This window comes from Pipra filicauda, unplaced genomic scaffold (assembly GCF_003945595.2).
Source record: "Pipra filicauda isolate LSUMZ 115617 unplaced genomic scaffold, ASM394559v2 scaffold83_size3615187_pilon, whole genome shotgun sequence".
Lineage (NCBI taxonomy): Eukaryota > Metazoa > Chordata > Aves > Passeriformes > Pipridae > Pipra > Pipra filicauda.
The window spans coordinates 2,665,388-2,677,747 of NW_024105020.1; the positions used below are offsets into that span (position 1 = coordinate 2,665,388).

Sequence of the window (12,360 nt, forward strand, 5' to 3'; positions counted from 1 at the left end):
GGTGGAAGAGGAGAAGGAGAGGTGACCTGAATGAATGGTGTCTGCACAACTTGGCCATGGAAAAGGGCTCTGATAGTGCGAGGAGGCTCCTGAGTTTTGCAGGCAAAAGTGTAACATAGCACGAGCCTCAGCATCAAAGCTGCGCAACTTGAAACTCAAAATGCACATAGCTTCCTGCTAGTGAGGGTGAGATTAGGTGTGGGAGGAGGGGAACCTGTGTTGACCCAGGGTGTTAAAGAAGAGGTTAAGCCATAAGTCATTCTGAAATCTAAGATCTGGGTCTCTCCTGTGCTTGTGTGCAAGACGTGAGATGAAATTGTCCTAATGAGGCCTTTTGGGGAGGAGATAGGAAGAATGATGCCACCCCATTGGACTGGAGAGTGGCAGCTCTCTTTAAAGACTGCCCCGTACTCAGTGGCCGGATGGCATGGATGATGGTGTATCTAAAGAGCATGCAAATAGTATGACCTACTGGAAACAGTGAAAAATACCAGACTCACCATATTATTTTCCTAACACTAAAAACAGTGTGTTCATGCCATGGGCACACTCCTGCTGAGCTGGTAGGACCTTCCAAGCCCTTCCCACAGGTTCTCTGCCCACTGCAGAAGGTCAACACTAAGGAAAAACCCTCCTGCAAGCCATGCCACTCTGTCTTCTGACAATTTGATATGTGGCACATGGCAAACTACATCACCCCAGGGAACCCAGGAGGCACAAGTTATTCCAGAAACTTCACAGAGCAGAAATACTGATTCAAAAATCAACTGGAAACTCTTCCCACTCCTGTCAGATCTTCAGGGATCCGTTCTGAGGATCTTTTCACACCTTTTTTGTGAAGTGCAACATAACTGCAACCACAAATCAGGTTCTATCAAGTTTTCCTTTGCAACCTGTCAGAAACATTTTGACAATCCAGAAAGGTTACCTCCATGCTCTCTAGTGCTGAGCAGGATGCCTGTAAGCCATCTACCTCTTTTGGGAATAAGGATGCAGCCCCCAACCTGGAAAGCCAAGAAGAACAGTTTCAAAATGTATTTACTGGTAACTGCAATGAGAAAATCGATGTTTAATTTCCCGCCGCTTGAGTCTCCATAAGTCATTCTTAGCTCTGTGTCCCTTCTGTGCCATGTGAGGCACAACCTGGACAGGTACAGCTGGGAAGAGGACACTCTGGACAGCTCCAAGTAGAATGAAGGCTTTAAGGTGGATTTTCAAAATGTTATGGATTTCGTCTTTGCTTAGCAGCTGGTTACTGTGCCAAAGCCATGAATCACATCACTTGAAGTGATTGAAGGAGGGGAAAGAATAATAATAATAAAGTGGCAAACTAGCTCAGGGATAGGCTTGGGAGTCCTATTAAACTTGAGAGGCTACAATTTCTATTCCCAGACCTTCTGGTTAACACAAGAAAAAGCATCATGCTTCCCCACCCCGTCGAAAGAGTTGTACTAGGCAAAAACTGAAGAGCAAACCAGCAACAGGTCAATCCTGTACTGTGTAGGCAAACGCTGCCAGCAGATTAACATGGCAGCACTCAGGAGAAGTCTGCAGCAGCTCTGGCAAGCTTTGCAAAACTTATAATTCATCGCAAATGGAACAAAATATGTGATGTTTGTTTCTGTGGAAGAATGGGAGGAGACTAATGGTAAAGGAGAGGGAGTGGGAGTGCGGAAGCGGGGAGAGGGGAAAGCAGAGAACCAAGCCCTGGCGAGTTTTCAGGGACCCGCAGAAAAAATTGTGTAAATGAGTAGTTCAGACCTCAAATACCATGCAGTGCTTTGACAATCTTCTGGGTTTTGGCATTTTAAACAAAGTGTTCTTACATTTACTAGGCTGGAATGCCCATTTGACTATAGACTCTCTGCTACTTTGCTTGTACTTTAACATTTTGGACACATGACAAAAATGTGTGTAACGCATTTTTTAAAGTGTTGATTGTGCTCGTAATTTTCAAGTCAGAATATAAAATAAACATCTCTGCCCTTTCTTCCAGCAGGCAGCACAGAGATCTGCTCTCCGCGTTCTATCTGACAGGTACATTTTGTCATTTTTATGAACTATAAATTGCTTTATGAAACGTTGAGCCCTATTTATTGTGGCATATAACTCATAATCGGATTTTGTCCCCAAAGTATCTGTGAACTGGGATGTTAAACATTTTGCATGCTTGGATTTGTCATGCATGTGTAGAGTTTATTACTGCAAAAAATCACGGTCTTGTTGTATTTCATACAGAGTATGCAGAATGCCTTGTTGTGATACCAAACAAGAGATAAGAAACTTACTGGAGAAGGCATGAATGATGCAGTAAATTCTGAGCTTTAGAGTTTGCTGAGATATATCTGAGCTCATTTTTCAGCAATAAGTACTTCATTTATTCCGAGATGTTCTCTTTTGACTTTTTCCAAATCCTTTCTTTGGGAATTACACTTCTTTTGATGAGATCCTCTATATGGCTTATGCACAAAAACAATGCCCTTTTTTAGCCCTTAAGTTTTAAGGGATTGGTATTTTGGAGGAATTTAATTAATTTTTTCACTTCTTCTGGAACCGCAGCAGTGCTCCAGGCAGATAAGCAGGGGATCTAATCCTTAGACAGTGTTCAGGTTTTACTCAGCTCTTTTTCAAGCAAAAATCCATTAACTTCAGTGGGAAACTTGTCCAAGTGAGGAATTCAGGATTTGGGCCATAGTAAATGTTATAGTTGGGCTGTAGGTCTGCACAGGTATTTACCTTAAATGACTTCTATGAAAGAGGATTGATTGAAACATAAGGTAGCTTTCTAAGACGGTCCTGATTTCTTTTCCAGTTTTGGGAAATGGAGGAGGGAAGGGGGAGGAGAGACTGTACATTTTAGTGCCTGTGAAAAAGAACTAGCAGATTTACATTTTTCCACAAATGAGGTACTGTGTCATGCAGGCTGACACAGAGTAAATTTCCCCATGCCTTGTTGGCAGCCCCCTCTGCTCCGTCTGGCCCCCAGCCCCCCGCCTCCCTGGGAATAAGCGGTAATTGACTCTGGAAGCCAGCTCAGGCCAGGATTTCTCCAGAGCAGAGCCTGTCACTTAGGCTGAATTATATGTTGTGCATGGATGAATAACATTTCTCTCTGCTCAGAGGCTAAGACCGCCAAAATTATCGACTTTCCCTTCCCAAGTTTACAAACACAGTTTTGTTTAGAATTTTTTGCCCCCCTTTAAGGAAAAAAAAATTCCCCAGTGAAATGTATGGGATGCTGGTGAAATTGCTGGCACGGTTATAGGGCACAGAAGTATTTGCTGTAACTGGAATGAATGTGAAACAAAGAGGAGTTGGAGTCAGCATTATGCCCCTCTCCCTGGAGGTGTGCAAACTCACCCCTAAGGCAAAGCAGATTTTGCCCTTGGTGGGGACAATACCATGACCAAAGGAAACACGGGGATTTTTTTCTCAGTATCCTTCCCCTGAGCTGAATGAGGAACATTTCTACAGAACTGCCCCTGGAGGTAACTAACAAGCCCCAAACCCTGCAGCTCACTTTCTGTCTCCCCTAGGAAGAAAAGTGGTGGTGATGGACAGATGGTCCCTACCTCATGGAAGGTGGTGAGGGAGCTGGACACAGACTGCCCTCATCCACAGGGCAAAAAGGCTTCAGTGTTAACCATCACACCTCAGTATTTATCATCAGATAAATGTCCTGTCTGCCCCTAGAAGCATGCCCAGGGACTACAGCTTTCTCACGTGCTCTGCCAGCGTTCGGTGCTGGGGCACCCTTCTCCCCCGGCTTCTGGAGGGGGTGCCAGGAAGGCTGGGGGTGCACCCTGGAGGTTGCCTTGCTGCCACCCCTAACCTCACTGCAGCAAGAAAAGCAAGGGCAGGAGGCCAAAATCCCACACTGTGACAGCAGCTTCTATCTCTTTTTGGCTAAAGGGAAGATGCCTGTGATACCGCTGCTCATTAGTTGTGTCCTAGTAGCAACTGAGAGCTCCCAGTCACACACCAACACTTCCCAGTACCAAGGGAGATGGCATCTTATATAAAGCTTTCAGTAATTTTGCCCACTATTTTTTAAAAAAAAAATATTCTCCAGCAGTTCCTGTTGCAGTTCCTGCTTTCAGTTTCTATTAACGAGCTAACAGCTAAACTAAAAGAGGAGAAAAAAAAAAAAAAAAAAAAAAAAAAAAAAAAAAAAAAAAAAAAAAAAAAAAAAAAAAAAAAAAAAAAAAAAAAGAGAGAGTTTTTAAACTTGTAGCCATTGATTTCTGTAGTGTATCACACTCAGTCTTGTTTTCAGAATGACACAGTAACCCCCAGCAGATTTATGTGCAAACACAAAGATTAGTGACCCAGAAGCTTGACTGAAACAGCTTTTCTGTTTCCAGAAGACAGGTTGCTCTGCACATGCACCGACTATTTTGTGAGAAAAGATGCACTGGCCCCATTAGCTTTTCGTTTCTCATGAAAAGCCTTCGGTGTTTATACAGCGCAGCTTGGTTTTAATTTTATTGTGCTCTCCAGGAAAGTGGTCTAACTCTACAAATTACTCAGTTTCTGGGACAGAGAAGAGCAAGATCTTAACTCATATACCTTAATGGTATAGTGCTGGCATATTTTCAGTTGTCTGACTCTCATACCCACTGCCTGAATGGCTTTCAAATGAATAAAAATGTCTGTAGCTAAAATATTCAGTGTGTTCTGTTGTTATTTAACAGTAAGCACTGTGGTTAAGCCAGGTCTTAAACCTGCTTAATCCCGCTGAGCTAAACAGATTTTATTATTGACTCCCATGGTTCCAGAACTCTGACCTTAAGGCTGAAGTTAAAAGCTAAGTGTTTTGTAGCCTGTTCCACTAACCCAGAACCACTTGCTTGCTGGATACATTTGCAGTGGAGAATGTCCAGCTGTAAATTACAGCTGTTTGCAATCATACCCAAACATAACACTCATTATTATTCTTTTGTTCTTTTTAGGCTAAAAAGCCCACCATGAGGGAGACCGCACAGTACTTAATCCACACATTAAATTTACTCACAGCTCATATTCATGTGCAAGATAAGATTTTCCATGAAGTAAAGATTTACAGTGGTCCTAGGGCATTTTTATTCCTCTGGCTGCTTTTATTTCTCTGTGCTGGAGCGTAGGCCAAATGGTTCTGCTGAAGACTTTTGAATGCTTAGAGGAAAGTGTTGTACCACCACTGCATTTACAAGGCAAAGATAGGTCCTCCACTGCACTGCTTGGGTGGTGCTTGGGTGGTACTTGGAGATGTGCTTACTTCCCAGGCGCAGTCTGTTCTCCTTTCTGTGTACTTACACTGGAGGATGCAGACAGACCCCACTAGCTCTGCCCATATGGATCTCAGTGCAGGCATGTAAGGTATGAACCCGCTCATCCCAGCAGCCACATGGCTGTGCTGACAGGCCTGCCCTCCCCAGCTGATAAGCCCTGTAAAGAGCCCAACTTGCTAGCTTACACTCAGCACCTGGTTCATATATACATGTCGTCCAGACCTCAGCTCTCAAGTACCAGCTATGAAAGCTTTTAGATTTACTTGTGCTGTTGACAGAAGGCGGCATCTCAGAACATCCATTTGGCAATGTAGACAAGCCCTCTTCATGATGGCTGGTGAACTATACAGCCTGTCTGAGTTTCGGCCTAGGCAGAAAGGATAGTGCTTTGCATTTCCATGTAACCAGGCCTCATCCGTCCATGTCTGATCACGGTTAGGACACCAAAATGCAGGCTGTGCCAGCCATGAGCTGGTTTACCCTAATGAGACTGGTCACTAGCACTCAAGACCCTGAAGAGCTAAAAATTTGCCCCCTTGTCTACTGGAGAGGTGAAGGGTTTGGGGAGCTGAGAAGCAGGGGAGGCTCACATCTGTGGGGGGAGACACATTTGCAAGCAGAGGTGCTGCTGCATCGCCTCTTATGGGCGAGTGCATCCATTTAGCACTCAGCTGCAAGGAAAATAGAAAAGGTTGACCTGGGACAATCCAGTCCCTTCCCCTGATATTGTAAGCAGCCACAGGCTTGGTGATTAGTCCAGTGGGATGTGTAGCATGGCTCTTCTCTAGACAAAGCCACATTGAGATACGCTATTTGGGTGAGGAGGCCTGGGGAGGGACAGCCTGTAAAGTATTAAGGCAACAAAAAGAGGCAATTTAGACTTTTAATAGATCACTTAAGGCAGGGAAGGCAGCTGTCCAAGCAGCCTTAAAACTTTTGGTGGACGGTGCCAAAGTTTTCTTGTTCTCAAGTATCTGCTTGAGCTGCGATTATGCGAAGCAGTTAAACTTGTGATACCCTAAAGTAAGTAAATAGTGCAGTGGCAGCTAGCAAAAAGACTCATGTACTTCATGTCACTCACATACCTAATGTTTGTGTTGGAGTGGTGTTTTTGATAACATAGCCTTTTACATCGTGAGAGTTCTCCACATGAGAAGCTATGTGGTCGGCTTATCAGCGACTCAGCTAGCTGGCTGGCCAGAGAGGCTTCATGTGACAGGTCTGTGCAACCAGTGACAGTCGAGGGGAAGCCTTGGCTTGGGATAGCTGATCTGGGTCCCAGCAGACAATGACAGAACTAAGATCACGGGCTCCACAGGAGTCAAAAAGCTTGGCTGGAGAAGAGCATGTGTGCACAGTGCTCACTGCCACAGAAGTAGACATGCAGCTCTTGCAGCATTAGCACATTGCTTAAGCTTTCTGGATTATCTTTGAGAGGAAAGAAGAATACCTGTGACAGGGACTACGTGGATTTATCAATTATGCCTTAGGTGAGGCATGTTGGAAATGCTGGTGTCTCACAGTTGCAGCCCTCTCACACAGTATAGGGTAGCAAAGGGTAGCTGCTACTTGGAATGGTCTAGAATTTCTCAGTCGTGATAGTTACAGAACTTGAAGGTGGAAGAGTAGTGACACATATTGTATATAGGATACTATTTCCAGTATTGGAGAATGTGGTGAATTAGTGAAAAGGGGCTTTAGAAGAAAAGGCTGTGTAGATGGCTTGGAGTGAAAAGGAATAGGTATCTCTGTAAAACTGGGACTCCATTTCCTTTTATTTAATTTGTAAGCAAGACCTGTAGCACTCGCCTATTAGCTGTTGGATGTTTTCCCATACCTTGGCTGTTGTTGGTGTTTATTTAGAATTATTCTACCATAGCACCGCAGATGTGATTTGGATGTACTGCTGCATGAGCAAGTGAAGCAGGGCTGTCCCAGGGAACTGTAGCAATTTTAAGCCCTACTAAATACTGAAATTCCTTTGAGGTTTAAAGAAAGAAAAAGAAAATATGTATTTTTTATTCAAGAAAGTGATGGTGTTTTGCTATCATGACAGCCAAACATCTCCCAACTCCCTATGGGCAACCTCGTGCATTCTCAATGGCTCCCCAAAGATATCTGGGGGGAGACGAACAGTTCTAGTTTCCAGAAACATTTATATTTTGAAAAATATCTCTCTGCTAAAAGAAAGGTCTGACTAGTAATTTCTCATGTTTTGTTTTTTTTTTTCTTCCTTGGTCTTTTAAGAATCAGTGTGTGAATAATTACAGAATGAATGTGAAAGGGAAAAGAGGCAAGGTGTAGGTCTGTGGTCTTTCATATATTAGTAAGGAGAAAACAGGTCCCACTGCTGGCTGGCAGCATGAAGAATATGCAAAGTGCTATTGGGAAGAAGAGTGTATATGTGTGCAGAATATGAAGTGCCTCAGCATATGATTAACCTCTCTGGGTATGTAGTAAATAGTAGATAACTGTGATCAAAAAAGTATTCATGTGATTTATCAAACTGAGCAACTGTGCATTTTGCAGGGAAGCAAGAGGTCAATCCTGAAATCTAGGGCAAGTAGAGCAATAGGAAATTGCAGGGACTAAGAAGTTAATCATACTGTTGGACTGCTTCCATCTGGTTTTGAAAGACGGAGTCAGTACAGTGCTAGCGAGGATGCTTCACAGCAACAGACCAGGAATTTATTTTTTCTGCAAATCTTCAGCTATCATTTGTGGTAACACGGGCTTATAAAAATGTAATTTAATTTCTTGGGAATAAATCACATAGGACAAGAGTGTTTTTTTAATGTGTGTATCTGAGGCAAAAAATAAAAAGTGTGAGAGTAGGAGAAACAGTAACAATCCATGAGAAAACAAACATTAACAATATGAAACCTGGAAGGCATATGTGGCCATCCAGTTAAAGTATGCAGGTAATTGTCTTAGAAAAATCACTTTGCAGTTGGGAAACTTCTACATTTTTATGACCCTTGGGGGCATAATCTTGTCTAACCTATCTGTCCATCTCCATAAGTGTGGATCAAAGAGCACTGACTTAAAGTATTATGGAATTGACACTCTGAACACCACTCCCATATATCATCAGTACATAGCTATGGGCAGTGAGTTTGTTAATGAATTCTGTTTTCCTTATTATTGATATGACTTTTGATATTTCGATGAGATTTGAACATTTTTCTCCCTTTGGGCAATGAAAGTCCCCCTAGGCAATGAACGTGTTGTAAAACAAAAGGGATTTTAACCTTGATAGTAATTCTGGTAGCCAAGACTTGCCTTATTGGAAGAAGTAAGAGGACAGTTAGTTGATAACATTATGCCTTTCTTACTTCAGCAGTGGGATAAGAGAACAGAGAATCCTATACTATTGTGCTATTTTTAGCGCTATGCTGAAAAAAGTGAAATCTTATAAATACATTTGTATCTATTTCCTGGCAGTCTGATGAAAGAGAACTCAGGTTTACACAGCACCAAGAGCTGGAAACCAGCAGCCACACTGTTCACACAAATAACCACACTTTCATTACCATCTTATTTTAAGAAAAGCTGAAAATTCATAGCAATCAGCAACACCTCAGCCTGGTCCAGTTACATGACACTAGCTTGAGGCTTTTGACCCCTGTACGTTTGTGAATCATGTCCTAGCTGTAGTTTGGGGAGTCTCCAGAGCAGGTGCAGCAATGCAAAGGAGAAATTTCAGTTCCCTTTTAGTGAGGCAGCAGTCCATGCAGCAGATGGAAGGAGATCCCCCATTCAAGCTTTAATGATTCAGTATTCAGCCAGGCACAACAGGGTTTTCTGGCATCAGCTCCATGGATGATGACATGCTTGCTCCAGTTGGTTTTTCCTGCCTTCCTGCAAAGGTAGCTTAGAAATCTCAGCTGAACTTCAAGGTTTGCCTTTGTCACTGGTACGGCTATCTGCCTTCTGCCCTCTGTATTTTTTAATTTTAGATTCAATAGCATTTTCTCCATGCTCTTGGTTCTGTTCTGACTCTGGCAACAGTGGAGGCAAAAAGGAGATGGGAGGCCTGGTTTGCTTGGGTGAGACCAGTCATGTTCTGCAGGAAGCCAGTCCCACAAAAGAGATGTGCTTGCATTCAGGGTGGGCAAAGGACTCCTCAGTCTTGATGAGGCCCCAGTGGGGACAACACACAGTCTATACCTTGGCTGGCCCTTTGCTCTCTGAGGGGTGGAGAAGATCCTACATGGATGCAGAACTGTGTCCAGTTTCTTTGCAGGAAAAAAAAAATGAGTTGTAACAAAGAAAGAGGTGCCCTGTGATTTCACTATGGGGAATAGTTGTGGCTGAATCAAGCCTGAAATGCTCCTGCAAGGAATCACATTGTTTTGATCTGAGATACTTTTCTCCCCTGTGCAGTCCCATCCAGATATCTCCTCCTTTTTTCATGACTGTCTTGATTTTGATGTATGTTGAAGGAAAACTTTTATACTTTCCTCTCCACTTGGATAAGAGTTGAATTTTTTCTGTCATTGAGGAATGGTTCACAGTGTTCTAGGTTTGTTGCATTTCAGTTAAAGAAAATGTGTGATCTGTGAACAGCCTGGGTTTCCTTCCAGAGAAAAACTGGAACATTTGTGAAATTAGATGAAGCACTTAGGATGGAAGAGCTTTTTCCCACTTAGCTATTCCACATACATTGGCGTGAAGGTACACCAGCAATCCAGTAGGGTCCTATAGCTCAGTGTGATCCATAAAATCTCATACCAATGCTTTATCAGCTGAATATCATAGCTGAAAGGTTTCAGGCATGTTTGGTAGTACCTCTGCAGAAATTCTTGGCTATGAAAGCCGTGGGAAAGACTCAGATCCAGAACTTTCTAAGAAAACTATCAGATTCATGTAGTTGAAGATATCCCTGTTCACTGCAAGGAGGTTGGACTAGATAACCTTTAAAGGTTCCTTACAAGACAAACTGCTCTATGATTCTATGAAAACCTCCCTTCTTGCTTGCTTACTTACTTTCTGCACAGTGCATTGAAATTCAGATACTGAAGCAAGGCCACTTTTGGAGAATTTCTATGCCCTGCAGCGCTGCCAAAGTAGGGACTTGACCCCACATTTCTGATATACCCAGAAGTGAAACTGAAATCTTTGGGAGTTTTTGGTGAGCAAGGAATGCTATACCTAGCTGTTGGGCTTGAGCTGGTTAAGGAGGAATACTTTTTCCATGCATGTGAAAAGTCTTTTTATGCAGACATCAGGAGAAGGAGGTATGTTTATACACTTTTCAGCCAATGCTGACAGATTGGCTTTGCATGCAAACCTTTCCATTTACCCATGTAGTTTGTGGCAGTAGGGAGCATTTTTTCATGGTAAATGTGAAAAGTAAACAGAAAAATTACAAGTTTCTGGTTTAGTGTGATTGAGATATGTTTTATTCTACATGAAATGACAGCTTAAATCATATAATTGTTTTTAACATTTTGAGTCCCATGATAGTTCTCTTAGTGGCTCTGATTGGCGCACACTGGCGAAGATCTTTACTTTACACTGACTGTACACTTTGGAGTCTGTTTTAAACTTCAGTGACCAGATTTTCACCAGTACAACGTGAAATCGGCTTTACTGATTCTGGTGGGGTTATCCCAATTTTCATCTGCTGAGGATGCCAATCTTCACCTGACCCCACTGAGGTGCCTGGAGCCCTCCCTGGAACCCCTGTACCCTACCAGTGTCCCCAAGCTACCCCCAGTCTCAGGACTACACAGCAGGAGCCAAGCCCCTCTGCTTGCAGTGTCATTCTTGAAGCCCAGCAGAGGGTACCTCAGGACCCTGGAAATACTTCCATCTTTTAAAATTCACATCACTACCTATTTGTGTTTCCAAAGGTTGCACAAGTGAATTACTTTAGAGGAATACACCCAGTGTGTGGTTTAGACATGAGGATTTGGTTAAGGTTCCACTTCAGCTCAGGCTGACTATTTACCAGCTCCCCTAACACCCTCGCTGGCAACCTGATGAGTAGGGCTGCAGGCTCCCAAACCATTGGAGCTTTTTGATGTAAACTGAGACCCAGAAATCTCAAATGGCTCATTTTCCAAAGTTACAAGTTTTTTTTCTCACTCAGCATTTCCAGGAGGTCTGTCTGGTGACCTTTTCTTTACAAATTATCAGAACAAACACTTTCTGCTTTGTTTTTCATTATTATTGCTTGCTTTTGAGGTTCTGTTTCATGGGAAAATTCAGAATTGCAGAGCTGTGTTCCAAACTGGAATGGCGTGAAATTTCAAAATCCTTCTCAAAATGGAAGGCCTTCCTTCTCTCAAGGATTCTATTTATAGTAGGCTGCCCTTTTTGCAGTCAGAGAGGGGCCAGATCATATTATGACTGTGTGCTCTAATGTGTTTTTAACTTAGAAGTAAAATTAGGCCTGGGTTAAAACTAGGCGTAAAGAAACTAAGTTCAGACATTACATTTTTATAACCTGAAAATTATATCATTTTGAAAGGCAGAAATAGAAATTACTTAAATTAAATTAAGTATTTTTCCATGGGGTGATTTAAACATGACACATGCTATCTTAAATATAGTCTGCAATCTTCTGTCATTTCGGCAAAAAAGAAAGTTATTTATTTTAAAGGTAAGTATTTTATATCTAATGAAATTTACTTTGCATAGGAGTGTATCTTCTGTGTTAGATTGCTATCAAGATTTTAAAGGGTTTTTTCATTCTTGACTCAGGCACAAAACTCTTTTTCATGCTGAGGCACTGCCTCTCACACACACATTCACACAGAAGAGAATAGGCCCTTCTCTGTGGAAATCTAGCAGCCAAATAATTCACAAATAGCTCTCACTTATTATTTACTGGCACAATCAAGCATAACTGCTCTAAATGAACAATTTGTCAAAAAAAAACAAAAAAAAAAAAAAAAAAAAAACAAAAAAACAGGAGCAGGGTTAAAGAATCCCATGATTCTGATTTACACAACAGATAAAAATCCCCCCAGAAAAGTCATAGAGACCTGCCAAGTAAATTTCTTGCTTTGCAATGATCCTTTAAGACACTTTAATATGCTTTTGCGAGGATCTGCTCTGGCCCTGGCGCCAGGCATACCCG

At 42.4% G+C, this 12,360-nt stretch overlaps 1 protein-coding gene across 2 annotated transcripts in view; it reads left to right on the forward strand.

The window, feature by feature from the left end:
• Window positions 1–12,360, forward strand: part of AFF3 (AF4/FMR2 family member 3) — a 331,674-nt gene that overhangs the window by 253,158 nt on the left and 66,156 nt on the right. Inside the window, exon 9 of one of the 2 annotated variants that reach the window (XM_027718125.2) lies at window positions 1,997–2,037. In XM_027718125.2, coding sequence (XP_027573926.2) covers window positions 1,997–2,037 — 41 coding nt within the window. The remainder of the gene's footprint in view (window positions 1–1,996; window positions 2,038–12,360) is intronic. The other variant, XM_027718126.2, reaches the window with a different exon arrangement.